At 59.7% G+C, this 21,135-nt stretch overlaps 1 protein-coding gene across 2 annotated transcripts; it reads right to left on the reverse strand.

The window, feature by feature from the left end:
- Positions 1-5,226: 5,226 nt before the first annotated feature.
- On the reverse strand, positions 5,227-20,804 carry FADS3 (fatty acid desaturase 3). Of its 2 annotated transcripts, XM_029209290.1 has the most exons (12): positions 20,393-20,804; positions 11,208-11,318; positions 10,505-10,702; positions 10,008-10,109; positions 9,749-9,871; positions 9,424-9,484; positions 8,790-8,866; positions 8,208-8,305; positions 7,745-7,841; positions 7,529-7,608; positions 7,219-7,344; positions 5,227-5,553 (listed from the first exon to the last, which is right to left on the reverse strand). In XM_029209290.1, the coding sequence occupies exons 1-12, from the start codon at positions 20,597-20,599 to the stop codon at positions 5,502-5,504; spliced, it is 1,332 nt and encodes a 443-aa protein (XP_029065123.1). In that variant the 5' UTR covers positions 20,600-20,804; the 3' UTR covers positions 5,227-5,501. The 2 variants fall into 2 exon arrangements, 1 of the variants encoding a protein (XP_029065123.1); XR_003791555.1 differs by lacking the exon at positions 5,227-5,553 and having other exon boundaries at positions 7,307-7,344; positions 7,446-7,608.
- Between the last annotated feature and the right edge of the window lie 331 nt (positions 20,805-21,135).

A 21,135-nucleotide genomic window follows, 5' to 3' on the forward strand; every position in this document is an offset into this window, starting at 1 on the left:
TGGGGGGGACCTAGGGGGACAAGGAGGGGTTGGGGCTGGAGGCCAGACAGCTGAGGGGACAGGAAAGTGAGAGGGGAGGGTGGGGAGCTTGGTGCCCCTGGGAGGATCCAGAGCTGCTGCATTTGGAAATTAACCCACTAACCATTATGTAGCTCCAGGGGAGGGCGGGACAGGAACCAGCCGCTGGCCAGCCAGGAGGGACCCGCCCTGGCTGGTGATGGACCTTCAGGTTGCCATGGCAACGAGGGTCCGCCTGCGGCCCTCCCACTGAGAACACACTGGCCAGAAGAGCTGCTGTCCCTCCCCTGGGGCAGAACGGATCCATAGGGAACTGATCTTAATTTTTATCATGTTGCTTCCCCACCCCTACATTTTTGGAAATAAATGAAGTGATTTTATTCTCACTTCCGTGATCAGCGCTGGCCGCGTCCTGCATGCTGATGCCAGGTGGGATGTCGGTGGAGGGTGGAGGAGGGGGCCTATGTTGCACTGGGAGCCCTTTCCCTCTGTCCACCCCTCCCCAGCCCCCTCCCCCCGCCACGCCTTTGCTCGGGAGAGGACTTCCTCTCCCCTTCCCCGCAGTGCACTCCAGGCCAGGAATTTTGGACAAACGGCCCAAATAAATGAGCCCTCCTTCCTCTTCCTGGGAGCTGGGGACTCTCCGCAGCTCCCACAAAACCACCACCACCGGAGTGAGGCTTTCCGGAAGGTCTCCGGGGGGCAGCAGGGGGCTGGCACAGGCCACCTCCTGACATCCTCATTCCCCATCCCCCTCCTCCTTTAGGGACCAGTTGTCTGCCCACAGGCCCACATCAGCTGGCTTCTGCTGGATTCCCCTCTACCCGTTTCTGGTCACTGTACCGAGCGCTGGGGGCAAAGAGTCTCAAGGGGCTGAGGAAAGCCCTGGGGACCAGATGTCTTGTGGCCGCTGTGCCCGTGCAGTGGCTCATTCAGTCCCCAAGCCTGGAAAGAGTCCACAGGAACGCGCCAGGGGCACTCGTACAGTTTTTACCTCCCAGTGGCTCCCACACTGCTCTCTGATGACCCTGCTCTGGGCTGGCTCAGCTGGCAGGTCAAGCTGGCTGTGCCAGGGAAGAACCAAGAGGTTCACGGGGGCCAGAATCCCAGAGGCTCCCCACCTGGCCTTGCACCTCCTCCCAGCAGGGCTGGGGAGGCTCCAGAGTAGACACTTGCCCTCCCTCTTGCTTTGCCTATGACCTCAGTATAGCCAGCAGGGACAGCCAGCTGATCCAGGTAGGGTGTGTATGTGATTCCCCAGTGGGCACAGCCTGTGGAGTAGGACCTAGGATTCCAGAAGCCTCGAGCCAAGAGGCAAAGACCCAGCCCTGGCTCACTGAGTGGCCTTGGGTGAGTCCTTTGCCCGCCCCAGCCTTCAAGGCTGAAGTCTCCCCATTTGTACAGAGAAGGCAGTGGGCTACAGGGCTCCAAGGATGCTGTCATCTCCCAACACTGTGAGCCCTTGGCCTTGCCCTGCCTGGACACCCACTAGAAGCCTTCAAATCTGGGAGACATTGGGGAACAGACCTTTCATCCTTCTTACCTGTGCCTGTGTTCTGCCTCCTACCTGGGCTGGGCCTCGCATCCTGACTCGCAGGATGGTAGAGTACACACACACCCCTGTACCCCTGCCAGCTGTAAGTCCAGCATCCATCACCAGTGACAACCAGGATCCCAGGAGGGGGAGGAGAGTGGTGGCTCTGAGGGCATCAGGTCGATGGGCACCAGGTCGATGGGCACTTGGCCCAGGTTGATGGGCACCTGGATCTTCTGTGACTTCTCCCCCCCTCCAACTCCCCACCTTGCCCTGATGCATTACCTTTGGGGCAAGAAACTGGGGACACCCATACCTGCTCTCTGTCCAAGCGCCCCTCCCGTCCCCAGACTCTGCTGAGGCTCTTGCCCAACCCAGAATCGTGGGTTTCTGATCCCCACCCCTTGCCAAAGTCATGACACCCTAACGTGCAAGGCCCTGAGTGGTCACAGGACCAAACCTCCATTCACAGGTGAGGGTGAGGCTGAGGCCAGAGGGAAAGGACTGGCTTGAGGGCACCCGGTGCAGCAGCTGAAGCCCGGCTCTTCACCCTGCACTCCGCCTGGCATGTCCTTCACCGCCGCCAGGGAAGGGCCGTTTCCCAGACCGTGGGCTCTTCCCATCCCATCAGGCCAAACGTCAGACTGCTCCTGAGAGGCCCAGCGGCTGGGTGGACGGGGTGGAGACACGCAGGGAGTTAGTCCCTGTGGAGGGGATAAGAGCTCACCCGTGGCAGGTGGCTACCCTGATAAGGCTATCAGCTTTGTGGGTGGCGTGGACATGTGCTGGGCACCGGGCCCAGAGGAGGGGCTGGCAGAGCAGCCTGTGGACCTGGAGCCCCAGAGGTGGTCACTGGCTTGACAAGTTCCTCAGGCGTCCAGTGGGACACTCAGACCCTCTTGGCCCACTGGGAGGAGAGAGGAGGCCTTTGGTGGGAGGGGCAGGGCGGAGGTGGCAGCCACCTAGACTGGGCACAGACGGCCCTCAGGAGTGACAGGCTACTGCTTGTGTGACACAGTGCCTCGGGGACTCCTCAGCTGTCCCAGCCACGCCGTCCCTGGGGAGGTGTGCCCCTCTGGACAGAACGCAGCTTCTCACCCCTGGTCTGAGTCTGAGATGGAAATGATTAGCTGTGGATCCAGTAGGGTACCTACACCATCTATGAAGAAACCGAGGCCTGGAGGGGGAAGGCAGGGCCCAGGCAGATCTGGAACTACTAGCCCGTGCATAGACAGAACAAGAGAATACCTAGCAGGCTAGGACTTAAAGATCATGTCTCTACTGTCCTCTGCTATTATAAATACATTTCTTTGAGTTTTGAAGGCATTTGGGTCTTTCTTCCAAATTATCTGGTTTAAGAGCAAGTATCCAGGAGGACTAGTGACAGGTACCAGGGGCTTGGAAAGGGCCAAGGAGATGGAGGCAGCCAGGTGCTCCAGGACGTGTGTGGGGGAGGGGTGGGGCGGGAAAGACCTACCAGCTGCTCCCAACGTTACAGGCAGGGGCTGGGTCTTGTGAATCTCCTTTTCCCCCATCTGCCCAGGCCAGCTCACAGAAGACTCTGATTAAATGCTGGTTGACTGAAGGGGGCAAAAGGCATGGCTTCCCTAAGGAGTTTTGCTTCTCCTCTGGGCCCAAGACTGCAGACTGTAACGCAGGGCCACGGCCTTTCTTAGAGTTTCCGCCAAGGCCCTTCCCTCCCTCCTTGTACAGACCCAGCCCAGGCCCCGTGACTGCATAAGAAACCTATAGACATAGAAGGGGGAACTCAACTAGGGAGAGGGGTGGTTGACTTGTCCTCAGGGGTTCCAGCATGGGGGACAGAGAGGGACAACGGCAAAGATGACCCACCAGTGAAGGATTTCAGGCAATAGGGAGTGGGGTGGCTAACTGAGGCCAGGGGGCCTTCCCAATGGTCTTTTCAGCAAGTTACTAGGCAACTACCCATTTGCAGTTGTGAGGGCCCACTGCCCTCAGCCACCACCAGGGGCAGCACGGAGCTCGGCCTGCCCCACATTGGTGCAGATACTCCAGGTACCTCTGGAGGGCGTTGCAGGCTCAGCGTTCCCGCTGGGTGGGCACCCGCTGTCCCCGAGTCTAGTGTGTTAGCATTTCCCTGATAAGGGCATCAGAGTCACTGCAGGAAAGGCACTGACCATCTGCCCAGGGGGATTGCCATCCCAGGGCCCACAAGGCACCAGGAGTCAGCAGGTGACCATAGGAAGAGGGACTCCCACAAAGAGAACAGCCTGTGCAGGGGCCCTGGAAGTGGGACTTGCCCTAGACACAAGGATTTGCTCTCAGGGCAGGAAGTACCTTTCAAGGACAAAACAGGCTTGGAGGCAGCCAAGTGCTTTTCTCAGGTGAGAGCAGGTGATGGCCCCAGGGCCATGGACTCTGTGCAGAACATTTTAAAAATAAATGTCTAAGCCCTATTGCTGGAGCCCCTAAGCAAAGAGCCCTACATAGCATCCCTTTTTTTTTTTTTCAAAGCATCCCTTTGATCTTCCATCACCCTAGGAGGTCATACTATTACTCAAAGAGATTGCATAACTTCCCCAAGTTCACAGCCTAGAGTCCAGGCAGAAGCAGGTCTTTCCCTTGGCTGCCTGATTCCAGAGAAGAGGGGGTGGAAGCTGCATGGAGGGGGTCAGGGTGGGGCTGGGTGGTCCCTGGAAAGACTGGACAAGAATTGCGGTACCTGCACCTCTTCCACCTCCTGTAGGGAACCCAGTCTGGGGCCATGGGAGCCCAGACAGAGTGGGGAGCAATCCTGTAGCTGGTGAGGAGATGCCGGCTCCCACTCCAGAAAGTCCCTCAGAGAAATTCTAGCTCAGCATTTCAATTTTTTTTTTTTTAAGCTGCTGACATTTCTTCAAATGAAATCTTCTGCTCAGCTTGGAGCTGCCGAAGTGTGTGTGTACTGGGAGCGGAGGAAGCCCTTCTTCCCACCTTCAGGAAGCCCCAAGAGGCAACTCAAATCCCTCCCCAGAAGTGTCCAAACACCACAGGCCCAGGCCAACCACACCCATCTTCCAGATGAGGAGCCCAAGGCTTATTAGTGAAGGACAGTGCTGTGCTCTCAGACTCTAGGGACGGAAACAGCCCCTTCCCAGGGGTCCCGCCTGAATGGTTCACTGCAGGCAAGCACCTGGCCCCGGGCAGGCACTGGGGGGATCCAGGATCACCTCCTGAGGTCACTGAGCATGGTCAGCTGCACCTCCACAGGTGTGATGCCAAGTGCGGGTCGGAGATCAGCAGGGGACCCACTGCCCGTGGTCCTCTGAGGCCCCTCAGCACTGAGGCTGAGGCTGTAAGAAACCAGTGCAGATCCAGGACAGGGGTGCCTCTTGTGCCCCCCGGGGGTGCCTGCAGACATGGCGCTCAGCCCTGAGGCCCCATCTGTTGCCAGCCCCTGTCCCACTGTGCAAAGGAGTAAAGTGAGGTGAGCCCAGCGTGATCTGCCAAGGTTGCTGGTGAGTGGGTGAAGAACAGGAAGGGACCAGGCCCTCAGGTGACCTGAGCCCAAGGCAGATGCCAGCTCCCTGACCCAGAGCGGAGCGCAACTCGGAAAGCCACCATCCACCACTACCCCCTCGCCCCACCAAGACCCTGATGGCCCAAGGATCTGAACTCCAGCTCCAAAATTCATGCAAATTCAATACTCTACTCCATAATATATCAGGGTTTGTTTTTATATAAAAATAACCTTTTTCCCTAAATTTTTGCGCTAGGAAAACATGCCATGCTCACCATGTGGCTTTATATACCGTGCCCCCAGCCCTGGTCCCGTGGGGTCTAGAGCCATGGCCTGAGGGTCGTGGAGCAGGCGGGGAGGGGGCCCAGGACGGCGGGCAGGGTCCTCAGGCTGAGGCAGGGCAAGGTGGGGGCAGGTGGGGGAGCCCGGCTGGGTGGCTGGGTGGCGCTGGGGCCTTGGGTGCCGCTGCCTTCACTGGTGGAGGTAGGCTTCCAGCCACATGTTGCCAGACTTCTTCAGGGACCTGGGAGGCGGGGGGCAGGAAGAGGTAAGGGACTCAAGTGCAAATATTAACCCCCTACCCCCACGATGATGAGTGTGAGTAGAGATGTCCCCGTTCCCCGGTGAGTCCCTGTCCCCTGGGGCAGGCAGCTGGGTGGGGCTGGAGGGGAGGATTGGGAGAGGAGGCTACACGCTCATTAACTGGAGCGGGACCTAGACCTTGAGCCGGGAGGGGGACAGCCAGGGCCAAGTCCAGGCAGGGACCAGGGTGGGCCTGTCTCTCCTTCACCCAGCTCTCTCTGTTGCTTCCTCCTGCTGAGCCCCGCTAAGGCTTGGAATCTGCCCACCAGGAGCCTGACATCAGGCAGAGGAACCAGAAACATCAAGAACTTGCTGGGAAACCCTATGCCAGGTGTCCTAAAGGGGCCATGCCAAGTGGCAGTGGCCCCAAGGATTGGGCTGGGAAGGGCCATGAAGAAGTAGGCGGGACTGGTGGCGCAGTGGTTAAGAATCCGCCTGCCAGTGCAGGGGACACACGTTTGAGCCCTGGTCCAGGAAGATCCCACGTGCCGCGAGCAACTAAGCCAGCGCGCCATAACTACTGAGCCGGCGCTCTAGAGCCCGCAAGCCATGACTACTAAAGACCGCGCACCTAGAGCCCGTGATCACAACAATAGAAGCCACCACAGTGAGAAGCCCGCGCACTGCAACGAAGAGTAGCCCCCGCTCACCGCAACTACAGGAAGCCCACGCGCAGCAACAAAGACGCAACACAGCCAAAAATTAATTAATTAATTAAAAAAAAAAAAAAGGAGAAGTAGGTGTTCCAGCACCAGTATAGAAGGAAGGGCATCCAAGTAAAGGGAACAGCATGTGCTAAGGCACAGAGGTGGAAGAGCTCCGGCTGAGAATCCAGCCTCTGTTTCCCCACGGCCAAGGCTACCATCAGGGCCAAGCCATGTCACCCCTGGACAGCTGCAGGAACCCCCACTCTGTTCCTTCTGCCCCATCAGTACATTCCCACAGTCAGAGCATCTTTCCAAAATCGTGCCCCTCCTCCACTCAGCAACTCTCCCACTCACCTAGCACACTCCTGCCTCAGGGCCTTTGCACGGCTATTCCTTTGCCCCAAATCTGCTTCCCCTAGATGTCTCCATGGCCAGCCCTCTCCCCTCCTCCCTGTCTTGCTCACACATTGCCTTCTTAATACCACCCACCGTGCCACCCCACTAAAAATTGCAACCCTGCCTGCACCACCCAGTCCCTCTCCTGCCCCCACCCTCAGGTTTTGTGGTTTTGTTTTGTTTTTTGCCGAAGCACTTCTGCCCTTCTCACATTTTCTGTAATTTACTTATTTTAACTGCCTTTTTTCTGTTTCCCCTGCTCAGATGTCAGCTCCAGGAAGGCAGGGATGTCAGCCTGTTCTGCTCACTGATGTATCTGTAGCACCAAGGACAGGGCCTGGGCCTATGGTAGGTGCTCCCTAAACCCTGGCTACGTGGGCGGACACTGGGAAGGGAGGTCACGGGCTGAGGGCAGAAAGGCTGATCGGAAAGGCCTTGGATGCCAGCTTCTACAGAGGAGCCCACGTGAGCTCAGAGAGCCAGGTGGGTGCTCAGGACGGGGCTGACCAGGCCGAGGGTGGGCAGGGGCCCCCAGGGAGCCACCGTGAGCAAAGAACCCTTACCCGATGATGTCCACCAGGGCGGTGAGGAAGGGCTTCACCTCGTAGCTGAGGCCGTGCTTGGCGCACAGGGCCTTGACCAGCGGGGCCACCCTGCGGTAGTTGTGCCTCGGCATCGTGGGGAAGAGGCTGGGGGCGGGGAGAGCGTGTGCTGGCACCCCCACCCACCCATCACCCCCCGGGCCCCGCTCACCACCTCTCCCGGGCCCTCCAGGAAATCCAGGGCTCACGTCTCGGCCTCCCTGGGGGAAGACTGGACAGAGAGGCTCAGGCCTCACTCCCACCCCCGTGGGCCCCCGGGGCCCGCGCTCACTGGTGCTCAATCTGGAAGTTGAGGTGTCCGCTGAACCAGTCAAGGAAGACAGAGGGCTCCACGTTGCAGGTGGCTGCCAGCTGCCAGGAGTGGGCGGGGCACACGTGAGGGGGCTGGCACGGAGCCCGACCCCGTGGCAGCCCCATCAGCGCCCCCATGCCTCTCCGCTGGGACCCCACCCCCACCCCCAGGATGGACCCCGCCTCTGCTGCCCACCTGAGAGCTGGCCCAGTCCCGGTGCTTCTCGTGGCCGATCTCCTTGGGGATGTGGTTCATCTGTGTGATCCACACGAACCAGTGGCTCTCCAGGACCCTGTGAGGGGAGGCTCGGGCGCTACCCCACGTCCAGCTGACCACTCAGACCTGGGCCTCAGCTTCCCCATCTGTACTACGGGATTGCGGCAACCCCTCCCCGCTAGTGTTTAAAGCTGCTGAGTGGTGCAGGGGCCACTGCCAGGCTGCTAGAGTTGCCCTACTCAAGACGGGGGACACCCCCGGGGCCGCTCGTGAGCCAGGCCGCTTCCCTGAGGCCTGCCACCCCCAGGATCTTGCCACTCGACAACCCAGGGAGACAGTACTGTCCCCATTCTGCAGATGGGGACATGGAGGGCTGAGGTCAGGGGCCCCTGCCGCCTGTGTGTGAGCTCCCCACACCCCGCCATGCCAAACCTGGCCATACCTGACAGCCACAAAGAGGAACAGCGCCCCAGGAACACCGTAGAAGGGAATGTAGGAAAAGAGGAAGCGGGCGTAGAAGCTGGCGGCCCAGAGCAAGTCCTGTAGAGGAGGGAGGAGGAGGGCAGAGGCCTCGAGGCAGCCGGGAAGGGGAGCTGGGTCATCCTGGACGGGCACGTCACCGACCCTCTCTGGGCCTGGGTGTCTCAGCCAAGTAAGTGGATAGGATCCTTGCCCTGCCAGCCTCAGGGGGCTGACCATGGAGGTGAAGGTGCCGTGCAGGGGTGCGGGCTGAGGGAAGCCTTGCCCGGGAAGACAAATGCCTGGCAGGGGGGGCCCAGTGGATCCCTAGCCCCAGGGAGGACACCCCACCGTGAGAGACCCACAGCACGCCCTGTGCATACGCCCGCTCTCCCCCTTCAACCACACACAGGCACACACTCACTCCCCCTGCGCGGGTGCACACGCCTACCGCACCATCACAGGCACACCTGTTTGCGTTGGTTGAGAGGGGCTGCCCCCTCTCGCCCCACCTCCTGCCACCACAGCTGTACGCCCAGGGGACCCGAGCAGGGCCCCCACTCACCATCCACTGCATGCACACCAGCATGTACGCCAGGTTTTCCACCTCGAAGTTCACCAGGGTGAGCAGCGGCGGGCCGACTGCAAGGAGAGGCGTGAGAGGGCTCAGGGGTGGGGCGGGGCACAGGGCTGGGGGCGGGGCTCTGCTCCTCCAGGAAGGCCAGCGGCACTTGGTGCTGGTCCCATCCTGCTGGGATGAGCCCGCATCACCCACAAGGCCCGGTCCTCACTCATTCCCTCCGTGTCTGAGCCTCTCCAGGCTGGTCCTCGCCCCGCCACCTCCTGTGCCTCTTCAGCAGGTCGGCACCAGCCTTATACATCCGCGCCCTTTCATCCTCACCTTGTTGCCCCAACGATTGCCCTAGAGCTCTGGCTCGCCCTGCGGTGAGGGTAGGAAAGAACTCTGAAAGCTCCAGGCAAGACTGTGGTTGCTCCCTTCTGCCGGAAGGTACCCCAGGCAGAGGGAAGGGCTGGGGCAAAGACCTGGCGATGGAAGTCGGCATGGGCTGCAGGCTAGGGCGACCAGAGAGAGGCCGGGAGAGACCTGGAGGTGCCGTGCTGAGGGGGCTGGAAGCGTCAGGTGGACCGTGCAGGCCCCGGCATGGCTCCCACCCCCAGGGGGACAAGCGGACACTCACTCAGGAAGAAGTACAGGTGCTGGTGGTTGTAGGGTAAGTATCTACGCTTCTTCTTGCCGTACTGTGGGGACAGGCAGCCGTTGGGGAGGGCGGCTCTCCAGGCCCTCCTTGTCCCAGGCAGGGTCAGGGGGACGGCTGGGGCCCAGGGGCCAAGGCAACTTTGGATTCTAGCCAACTGGGAAAGGGGGAAGGGGTACCTCCAGAGCAGGGGCTCAGCCTGGAGCTACAGTCGGGGGCTGGGTCAGGGGCTGGGCCACAGCAGGGGGTTCAGGGACTACCAGTTCCCCTCTGCTGCAGGCCCAGCCCGAGCGTGTCCCCCATGCACCTCGACAGACGATTCCCCCAGAAGGAAGACGGGTGCCACGGTCACATCCGGGTCCTTGTGGAAGATGTTGGGCTTGGCGTGGTGCTGGAAGTGGCGGAAGTTCCACCAGTGGGCAGAGAAGCCCTGCAGGGGAGGGGGCTCTCAGGAGTGGGGCCAGGCTGCGCCCCCCTTCCATGGCAACCGCACACTTGCGCAGACCCAGTGCGGCCCCCCCCACTAAGCCCCTCCCTGGCTGCCCACCACCTGCCCCCAGCCTCACCTTCAGCTGCCCCATCACAAACTGCTGGGCCACGTGGTTCCACCGGGACTTCCTGAAGATGGAGGTGTGGCCCAGATCGTGCTGTAGACACCAGCTCTGGGCCTGGGGAGACGCAGGGTCAGGAGCCGAGGCAGGGAGCCGCCTGGGGCCGAGCCCTGGGCCCCGGCCAGCCCTCCCAGCTCGCAGGGCACCCCCAAAGCTGGCACTCCACTCTAGACCCTAGTAGGCCAGTTTCCTCGGGAGGTCCAGGGGCTGCGGGTCTGTCATGGAGCTGTAGGCGGCAGCCGTCCAGCTCCCAGCCGTGGGCTCCCTCTGAGCTTATTAAGTAAAGAGCTTCCTTCGCATATTTAAACTGTAGCTTGACCCACAGATACACACTTATGGGCCTGGTCATTCATTCATTCATTCGTGCAGCAAGTATGTCCCGAGTGTCCACGTGTGCCAGGCCCTGTGTCTGTTGGTCAGTTTGGGTGTCTGCAAGATAGTGCTGGGGTCACCTGGGAGACGGCCAGGATGAGGGCGGCCAGGGTGCTGGGCACCCAGCCGGGGCCAAGGAGGTAGACGATGAGCCAGGCGAGCATCTCCATGGCCAGGATGTGGCCCAGCAGGAAAGCGAAGAAGGTGGGCTTGGCCTCAAACAGCTTCATGTCCTCGACCGCCTGGCGCAGGGCTCGGAAGTCCTCGATCAGCTGGGCCTGCCACGGCGGCACGGCTGGTCAGCCGAGGAAGCGAGGGAGGCCCCAGGCGTCCCCGGAACCCCCCCCCCCCCCCCGCAACAGCCACTCCTCCCAGCGTCAGGCCCAGTGGGTCTGTGGCCGAAGGGGACGGAGGGACCAGAGTGCCCAGCCTGGGGTGTGAGCTGGGTTGCTGGCTGGCGGTAAAGGCTCCTCCACCACCCACAAAAGGTGTGGGTACCTGAGAAGCAGGGAAAACCCCGAGAATGCAGCTCATCAAAATCCTCATCAGAGATGGGGATGCAGAGCCCAGAGCAGGGAAGGGGCTTGCCTGGGGTCCCCCAGCAAACGCTGGTGCGGGCGTCCCTACGGCTCTGCCTACAGCTGTCTGCCCAGGAAGGGATGGCAGACCCAGCCTTGGCCCCAGGGCCCCTTGGGATAATTCGAATGAAGCTGCCACTGGCAATGCCTTCCATCCCCTCCAGCCCCCCACTGGGGGCTTAGCCTCCACCAGGGCCCTTCTCACATTCTGGGGTCCATCCTGGCTGGGCTCCTCCGGGGCCAGCTCTCCAATCAGCAGGGGCTGCAGGAACTTGCGCACAAAATTGAGGTCCTGGTGGAAGGCGTGGAAGGCATCCTGAAGGAGAGCAGACAGTCAGGTGGACAGACAAGACGGCTGGAGTAGCACCCAGAGGCAGCAGGCAGAGACAAAGTGGAAGGGCTGTTGATGGAAGGGCAGAGCAGACAGAAAGACAGGCAGGCAGGCAGGCAGTCCGCTGGTGTTTCAGCCGTCACAGAAATAGGACCACACGGGTCAGCCTTGCCTGTGAGCCCTCCCTGGTCCTCCCCAGGCCTTGGGTGCCCCAACAGACATCCCTCGCCTGCCAGGCTCCAGCTGTTTCACGCCACCATGGGGCCCTTCCCCAAATTTGGTCGGGTATTTTAAAATCTGGACTAACAGGGGACTTCCCTGGCGGTCCAGTGGGTAAGACTCTGTGCTCCCAATGCAGGGGGCCCGGGATCGATCCCTGGTTGGAGGAACTAGATCCCACATGCATGGCGCAACTAAGAGCCCGCGTGCTGCAACTAAGACCCGGTGCGGCCACAATAATAAATAAATAAATAAATATATTTTTTAAAAGTCTGGATTGGGACTTCCCTCGTGGCGCAGTGGTTAAGAATCCGCCTGCCAATGCAGGGGACACAGGTTCGAGCCCTGGTCCGGGAAGATCCCACGTGCCACGGAGCAACTAAGCCCGTGCGCCACAACTACTGAAGCCCGCATGCCTAGAGCCTGTGCTCCGCCACAAGAGAAGCCACCGCGATGAGAAGCCCGCGCACCGCAACGAAGAGTAGCCCCCGCTCGCCGCAACTAGAGAAAGCCCGGGCGCAGCAACGAAGACCCAACGCAGCCAAAAATAAATAAATTAATTAATTAATTTTAAAAAATAAATCAGGATTTACAGAAAGTTCTCCCTGGAAGACTCTGATTCCTTTCCTGAAAGGGTTTGACTTTTCCAAAAAGATCACTGGAAAGCTTTCTTGAAATCATATGCTTTTCTACTGGGTCACAAACATCAGATTAATCACCTTTCACAAACACAAGCAGTGGGTAAAACGTGGGTGAGGAAACTCGCAATTGACGACCACTGGACCACCGGGAGAAAAAAAAATCAGTCGAGGACCACACAGCCCGAAGATGCTCAAACAGTTAAACTCACTTGATTTTAAAAGCAGGAGTGGAAAATATAAGTTTTTTAAACAGTAAGTTAAATAAACAATCTAACATTCCTGTGATTCTCTGTCATGGGGGCGGGGTGCAGAGTAGGAGAAGGGGTTGGAGGAAGAGAGCCACCCCAGGAAAGATAAAGGGCTGTGGAAAGGGGCCGGTCAGGAAGTGACCCCGACCTCTAGCACCGGGCAGTTCTGAAGTGTGAGTAAACTTGAACTTCACGCTTGGGACTCACTCAGTCTTCCTGATCTAGCCCTGGTGTCACTGGCTCATTGCTGTTCACAGCTCTTCAACCAATTTTTATCTTTGCACTTTCGGAGGCTCTCTCTGAGAGAGCCAACCCCCAGCCGGCCAGCAGCCTGAACTGTGGAAGCAGTGCCTGGTGGGTGTTAAAACAGCAGGGCCCCTGCACTCACTTCAGGACATCCCACACCGTCCCATCCCCGGGGACAGAAACACCTCAGGCCCCTCCAGCTCCCACCTGAAGGCCACCCCTGCAGGATTCACCCAAGGGGTCCCCTTTCTTGCTGCCTGCTCTCTTACTGGCGCAGGGCAGTCTGAGGACCTGGGGGCTCAGAGGATGTAGCTTCTGGGATAACCTAGGCCCTTGTGAAGGCTGACTTGGGGCCCCTCCGTGGAGCTCATCATAGGGGAAGGGGTTGTATAGGTACAGACCTCACCCTCACGACGGAAGAGTCTTGATGGAGGGGCAGCACCCCTGGGAGGGGCGGGGAGGGGAGGCTGGCCCCACAGGAAGCTGCCCGGGCGCTGGCCTACTGGGGAGCTGCAGGAGTGGCACTGGCTGGGGAGCTAAGAGGAAAATTGCTCTTGTGATTGGTTGACCCCGCTTACTGTGACCTTGAGCGAGTCTGTTCTCCTGCCTGGAACTAGGCAAATCCAGGGGGAACATCAAAGGGGTGCGCCCCCAGGGCCTTTCGGGCTCTGGACTACAGAGCACTAAGGTTCTTTTCTTTTTAATTATAGTCAAACACACATAAAATTGACCATCGTCACCATTTTGAAGTGTACAGTTCAGTGGCATTAAGTGTACTCACACTGTTGGGGCAGCCATCACCGCCATCCACCTCCAAACCTTTTTCATCTTCCCCAATTGAAACTCTGTCCTCATGAAACCCTAGCTCACCATTTCCACCTCCCCCCGGCCTCTGGAAACCACCGTGCTGCTTTCTGTCTCTACGAATTGACTCACAGAAACTTCCTTGGCGGTCCAGTGGTTAAGACTCCGCGCTTCCACTGCAGCGGGCACGGGTTCCACCCCTGGTCAGGGAACTAAGATCCCACCTGCTTCGAGGTGCGGCCGAAAAAAGAAGAATTGACTCGTAGAAGAGGAATCATACAGTATTTGTCCTTTTGTGACGGACTTGTCACTTAGCATAATGTCTTCAAGGTTCATCCATGTGTGGCATGTCAGAATTTCCTTCTTTTTTAAGGCTGAGCGAGCGTTGACTCTGATTACCTCTCGTTTTCTTTGAAACCGCCCTGGTGGCACACAGGGCCCAAATGCACACAGAGGCACACGGCATGCTACAGAGAGTGTGACACCAGAGGTGCACACGTGTCACGGAAGTGCGGTGCCTTAAGGACGCGCCTCCACGCGTGCAGACGTCACCACCGACCCACTAAGGCTCCCAGACACGCTTGGGAATACGCGCACAGGCAAGGCCACAAGAACACCCAGACACACACAACCTGGCACACACACAAACTCACAGAGCAGATGTGTGTACTGTGGCTCCGGCCCCAGGCTTTCCTCTCTCCCAGCCCCGCTCTCTCACGGCCTCTGTGTCTGTTCTGGGGCCACCCCAGCGCCCGGCAGACCTCAGATGCTCCAGGGCCATGCTGAGGAGCTGTGGGAGCAGCTCTCCCTCCCCAACTCCTTTCCCTTGGTCCTGATTCACCCAAGCCAGGCCTGGTAATGCCCTGAAGGAGGACAGAGCCAGGCTTGCCCGAGGGACCCCCAGCCAGGCATGTCCTTTGCACTGAGGAGGGAAGGTGTGCGCCCCCTCAGGTCCGGGCAGGGACATCCCAGAGTTGGTGGACAAGCCTTCAGCTGGTGGGTGGGAAAGCGCGGGGCTGTGCCAGGTCCTCGGATAGCAGCTCGGGCTCCTGGGGCTGGGTGGGCACTGCTGAGCCTACGCTTCTTGCCGTTTGAGTACCAACAAGGTGGGTCCCTGGCCGCAGACCAAAACCTCAGCAAACAGCTTTTTCTGGAACATTGGCTTGGGCCATGTGACTCAGTCCTCTTTGGCCTCTGCTTAAGGATTCAGGGGCTGGGCAGAAGACTCAGAGAGGTTGAGCCACTTACCCAAGGTCACACAGCTCCATTTGGTGGCGGTCGGACCAGAACTTGGTCTGACTGTAAAACTGTGCTTGTGGCCACTCGGCAGTAGCCCCAGGGTGGCCACTCCTGGTCAGAGGGGAGGCAGTGGGTCTCCTAGGTGGAGGGAAGGGGCCCTCATCACGAGGCTGGTCACCATCCCGAGGAGCCAAGGATCTGGCTGCTTGGAGACCGGGCTGTGGGGGTCAGGATGGTGGTCCTGGTGTTTCTGGGGCTGCACTGACCAAGTTTCAGTGTACTGCAGGAGGCCCCAACCCTGATGCGCCTGGAAACGTCCTCCCAGGGGCATAGGTGCAAACTTTGTGACCCTCTCCCACGGGGATGGCAACTGAGGCCTCTCACTAGTTCTTGGAACAGAGTTGGGTGAAACTTTTAGAATTCAAACGATGTCTCTAAACATAAGCTGCGGTTGACAGGGACAGGCCCTTGTTCACAGGGGTGGCCTCAGAGCCCTGCACAGAGCTGGGGCAGGATGGCAGGTGTGCATAAGTGGGCAAGGAGCTCACAAACCAGGCGTCTGAACCATTTTGCGCGTGAGGGAACAGAGGCTCTGGCCTGCCCAGGTCAGAGTTTGTAGTGGCAGAGCTGGGATTCAAATCCAGGTCTATCTTCTGTGACGTCCCTGCTCTCCCAGGACAGAGCTCCCACCCAGCCTTGCTTCAGTCCCTGGAAGCCTCAGAGTGGCTCCTGCCCTGCCCCCAGCCCCGCCTTGAACTCCAGGTAGCAGCTGGTTAAGGGTGGGAGTGGGGAGACTCAGGAGCCAGCCTGCAGGGGATGGAATCTGAGCCGCCACTTAGGAGCTGAGCCCTGGAGCCACAGACAAGGTCGCAACCCCTCTCCATCCTATATTTTGTCAGTAAATCAGGAACCACAAATACCCATCTCGTGGAGCTGCTGGGAGGACTGAGTCAGTGCAGGCAGAGCACTTAGAAGGGGCCTGGTGTCCAGTGAGATTCAGGCCCGCAGGCCTGAGGCAGGAGGGTGGAGGTGCGTGCGCCCTGCTGGTCACTGTCCTGGCCAGCCTGAGGCTAGGAAACAGGAGGGGCTGGCAGCCTCCTTCCACCCCAGAGATAAGGTAGGGGCGGGGAGCATTTCTGGTCACTTCTCCAAAGAATCTGGAATGTTCCAGATCGGGAAGGGGGTAGAGCAGGGAAGGAAGCAGGGCTGCTGGGGGCTCAGGTGGTCTGGGTCTGCTCCTCTTAACCTCAGCTCAGGAGGCAGCAGTGGGTTGTGAGGATGGGAGAGTGGACACACCCAGGAATTTCTTCCTCCCTCCCTCTCCTGGCTGGGAAGATAAAGCAGGATCTCACGCCCAGGTCAGATGCTCCTTCTCATCCTCTCCCTGGGTCTCCTCACAGGAGGCCAATGGGGAGGCACTATCAGTATCCCCATTTTATAGATGAGGAAACTGAGGCCAAAGGGCACACAGCCCTGAACATGAGCATCAACTCCCGTTGGAGCAGCAGAGCCCAGCTCAAGGATGGATGTCCTCAGGAAGTTGCCCCTGTCCCCCCAGCACCCCTAGTGTCCCTGGTGACAGGTGTGGTGGTGGTGGTGGGGGTTCCTCCATCCAGCACCCTTGGCCTCACAGGTGTCACTGACCCAGCGGTGGCCTGAAGTGGCCAGACCCTCTGGCCCCGGGTCCTCTCTCCACCACTGAGCTCTGGCTCTTCCCCGCTGCTGTTTCCTGAGAAACCCATGGCTGCCACTTGGGCACCCTTGGGAGGAAATGCAGAGGGACTGCCGGCGTGCTTAGGACACTAGCATCCCCACCCCTGCTCCCCAAGTTCCTGCCCAGCACCATATGATCCGACGCCTCCCCCAGGGCACTGCCATCCCCCTCTTGCCCCACCAGGGGCCTGGGTGGGTGGGGACATTGCAGAAAACACCCACAGAGCCCAGAGAGGTCACACTTCACGGGCAGTGGCCCTTAGGCAGCTCTCAAGGCAGCTGGCGTGGTAAGCGGAAGCAGAGCACGGCTTCCTCAGCTCTGGAGCCAGGTTGTCTGAGCTCCTGGCCAGCCCCTGTCTCCGGCCCCACCCTCGCTCCACAGCCTCAGATCTGCCCAGACCTGCCCCTCCCCAACTCCCAGATACAAACCCCACCCTCCAAGCCCAAGGACAAAGGCCCTGCCCTTTGAGGGTTCCAAGAAGGTCCCTTCAAATCACCCATATTCAACCTCAGTCTCGTCATCTGCAAAATGGGCTAACGCTAGGACTACCTCTGAAGTTTGTCTTCTCAAGACCACACTGAGCTAAATCCTAATGGTTCCTGTTGGTGTGCCTGAGCCCACAGCATCACCTGCCCCCTGCCCTGGACATACCTGCACGCCAGGGCCCAGGTGAATGGCCACCTCTTCCAAGCGGCCTCCCCTGGAGAGGGCAGGTCCCCACCATCTCTTAATGCCTCCCCCTTCTCCTAGGAGGCTCTGCCTTCCCCCTCCTCATTAAGGATCTGTTTAAATGTATATCAGATTCCCCTGGCTTCCCTGCTCTCCCCTTCAAGCTCCCCTTAGAATAAAACAAAAGTCCTGCTTCCCCTGCTACCTCTGGACCACACTGCCTGCCCTTCTCCTCACTGCTGTGCTCCAGCCACGCTGATAGCTGATAGCCTTGCTGTTCCTTAAATGCACGGAGTACAGTCCCACCTCTGAGCCTTTGTCCTAGCTGGTCCCTCTGCCAAGGAACATCCTCCTAGCAGATTTTTTTTTTTTTTTTTTTTTTTTTGCGCAGCATGTGGGTTCTTAGTTCCCCGACCAGGGATCAAACCCGTGCCCCCTGCAGCGGAAAAGCGGAGTCCTAACCACTGGACGCCCAGGGAAATCCCTCCTAGCACAGTTTTTTTGTTCACAGCTTTATCTTCAGAGGTTAGAACAGGGTTTGGCACGTAGGATATGCTCGCTGCATATCTGCTGTTGGATTTAATGATTTGATAATTGAAGAATGAATGAATGAATGAAATAAACAGCTAAGTGGCAGTGAAGCAGGTGGTTAAGAGCATGGGCTGTGGATTCAAATCCCAGACCCATCATTTAATTTCAAGTCACTTTGCCTCTCTGAGTCTGTTTTCTCATCTTTAAAATGGAGATAGCAGTAACAGTACCTGTCCCATAGAGGTATCGTGAGGATTCAAAGAGGGAGTATCTATAAATCAAGCACTGAATTCAGAGCCTGGCACATAGTAGGTGCTCGGCACCCAGCCCTGGTAAGCTCATGATCAGCAGCGGCTGGGCCTCACCCCTCCATGGCTGGCTCCACTAGTCTCAGGCCGCCTATGACTCTTAGACAAACCTGGCCCAAGGCCCAGAGCACTCTCCCCAGGGTACCCGGCTTTGTATCCCAGGATGGCCACAGACTGACTTCGCGGCGCAGGGACTCTGGGCATTTCCTGGCAGGAAGGCTTTTGTGGCGTCAACAGGAGAACAGCTGGTGGGCAGCAAGGGCTGCTGAAAGGTGGCTGCGGGCACAGAGCCCGGCAAGAGGGCTGCCCCACCCCCACCGGGTGGGGGCCGGGGATGGCGTGCCTGGGGTCTGGGCTGGACCACACAGGGCACTGGGGTGATCTGATCCCTGCTCTGCCCTGTGGGCCCACCACAGACAAAGACTGGGGTCCCCCAACCCCAGCCTCCTCACAACCCCTTTGGCCTGAACAGACCAGGTATTTCTGGCAACTCCAGCCCAGGGTTTGGGGCCTCGGGGAAGCTAAGAGATGGCCTAACATCATGTCCTGTTACAGCCATGAATGAACCAGACAAGGTCACCCAGCAAAGACGTGGCTATGCCATGGCTGTCCACTGCACTCTACAGTCTGCAGGGCGCACTCCCACTTATCAACTGGCGACATAAACTGACCAGGAACAACTACATAGCAGCTCTGGGGCCACGGAGTTGAGAAGGCACAGTCCTGCCCTCAGCCGGCTCACTGTCTGGCCCAGCTGTCCCCACTTTACAGATGAGGAAACTGAGGTTCAGAGGAGCGATATGCCTGGCTCCAGGTCCCTCAGAGCCTCCAATGGCAGAGCCGGGACCTGGCCCCAGGGAACGGACAGAGTGTTTTAATGGAAATGGGAAAACAGACCTTACTGGTGATGAATCAGTGAGAAACCTGTCACGGGGGGCGGGTCTCAGGGTCTAGAGCTAAATGGGGTTCCCACACGGGAGGGCCCCCAGCACAGACCTAGGCACCAAGCAGGAAAAAACGATTCGTAAATATTCTCCATCGTCTTCCTCTTGCCAGCCTCCATCCCGTCCGACAGGTCAGAGGTTGAAAAAAAGGCCAGAGGAGCCGCCCCCAGCATCCTGGAGGGGTGGCCAGGGCTCAGCCAGGCTGAGGGGGGGAGGGGCTGTGGCACCTCATGCCCCCCACGCCCTGGCAGCAACACACACATGTATAATCACGCACACAAACACATGCCTCGTTCGCACGTGTACAGGCCTAACACGGTCACACACTCCCTGGCCCACAGTCAGCTCCAACTCCGTGGCCACCGCCGGGCCGCTCAGCACTACCCACAAGGCTTTCTCGGTCAGCTTCTAGAGTTTCAGGAGGTTTCTGACCCTAACCTCTCAGCTTCCTGGGGAAGTGAGGAAGAGACACTTTTTCCCCTAAAAGAGTCCCAGGAAGGTTGCGCAAGCCACGGGAGAAGGCAGTGGGCAGAGAGCAGATGTTTCTGGCAACAGGGGCACTGACCCTTCTGCGATGGGACACAATCGCTTTTGTTATCTAAAGTTCCGCCAGTTAGGGATTCATCCCCTGGAATCTTGAAGACCTTCCTGGTACCCAGTGTGACCAGCCTAGAATTTTGGATGGTCAAGGACAGAGTGTCACGGCCCCAGGTCCTATGGTCCAGATGGGGGGCTGTGGGAAAAGGGTCTGGTGAGGAGCCTCATCCTGATGCTGCTCTACCAGATGGTCCCACTGGACAGGTCACATTCCTCCTTGACCGAAACATGTCTGAACGTGGCTGGAAAGGGGAAGCTGGGGTCCACAGGGGCCAGCCTGTTCCTGGGGTGAATGTGCTTCCCAAAGAGGCCCACCCAGCCTGACTAGCGAAATTCTCCCCCATGCAGCTATTAGCCCAGGAGAGGTGAGTCACGGCTCCTCAGAGCCATTTACAGCAGCTCTTGGGAGAGCCACAGACCTCTAGGCCTCACTCAAGCTTTGCTGCCCAGCCTCCAGCCTCTGATGGCACATCCTTGCCAGCCCCTGGGGAACCCGCCCTACCTCTGGCATCCAGCAAGCGCTCGGCATGAAGAGCCTGGTCTGGGAGAGCCAGCACTGAGAGGAGGAACCTCAGAGCATCAGGGAGCCCCTTCACCAAGGGCCAGTGCTTTCTGCCATGACACACCCACCTCTGAGAGCCCCTTCCTCCGGCACAGATCTGCTCCAGCCCAGCCCTGGTCCACTGCCGGGGGGTATGGGTCCTCCATGCCGATGTGGTCTCCCTACTCCACATCAGGCCCCGGCTAGTAGATCCCAACTCTGGGTCCCCGGCCGGGAGGTCAAAGGTCAGCGAGAGTAAGAAGGATGCTAAGGCCCCGCCGGTGGAGCAGGGCACGGTGCCCACGAGCAGGCCCCAGCGAGCGCTGGGCTCTACCCCGCCAGCGGTGGGCGGCCTTACCGTGGCGTCCTCGGCGCCGTGGTGGCCGATGAGGCGGCTGCCCCCCGGGTGCCGCTGTGCCCAGCGGCTGATGTCGTAGACGCGACGCTCGATGACCAGCCACTTGTCGCCTGGCAGGTTGTGCGGGCGGATCTGCTCCCAGCGGAAGGTGGGCAGCGTCGCCCCCAGCTGCGCAGGTCCCCCTCCGGGCTCCCCGACGCCGCCCATGGCTGCGTGCAAAAGTCCTCGCGAAGCCGGGACCTCGCCGAACGAGACCTCTTGAGGAGCGAGGCCGCGTTCAAAGACCTCCTCCGCCGCCACCCGCTGCTCCGCGGCCCCGCCCTGCCGCTGCGGCCGCCGTACGAGCGTGCGCCGGGCTGTCTGCCGGCAACTTTTCACTCCCTTATAATAGCGCTGACAGCGCTCGCCTCGCCCTCCCCGCACCCCGGCCCCTGCCGCCACCCCGGCCCCTGCCGCCGCCCCGTACCCGCCCCAATCCCGGCGCAGCGCCTTGGCCCCCATTGGCTGCGCCGCGCTCTGGCGGGGCTGGCGGGGAGGGCCGTGTCGAGGCTGGCGCGCCCCGCCCGCGAGGCTCCGCGGCCACAACACCCTGGCCCGCGGGGGGCACCGTCCGCAGCCGGGCTTGCGCTCGGCAGGGCGGGGGCGGGGCGGGGTCGGAGGGACGGAAAGCCCACAGCCGGCGTCCGCCGCGCCCTCGGGGTCCGGTCCGCGCCCAGTGGGGCCCAGAACAAGAGTCTGCGAAG

The sequence above is a fragment of the Monodon monoceros genome, unplaced genomic scaffold, assembly GCF_005190385.1.
Source record: "Monodon monoceros isolate NGI ecotype Baffin Bay Population unplaced genomic scaffold, NGI_Narwhal_1 Super_Scaffold_7, whole genome shotgun sequence".
NCBI lineage: Eukaryota > Metazoa > Chordata > Mammalia > Artiodactyla > Monodontidae > Monodon > Monodon monoceros.

Excerpts from the sequence above, each read along its gene's own strand:
- FADS3 (XM_029209290.1), bottom strand. The coding sequence starts at position 20,599 with ATGGGCGGCGTCGGGGAGCCCGGAGGGGGACCTGCGCAGCTGGGGGCG. Across the intron at positions 8,867-9,423 it reads GCACCTGTACTTCTTCCTGA|TCGGCCCGCCGCTGCTCACC; the intron begins GTGAGTGTCCGC and ends CTCTCCTTGCAG. Across the intron at positions 8,306-8,789 it reads TGGTGTGCATGCAGTGGATG|GACTTGCTCTGGGCCGCCAG; the intron begins GTGAGTGGGGGC and ends CCTCCTCTACAG.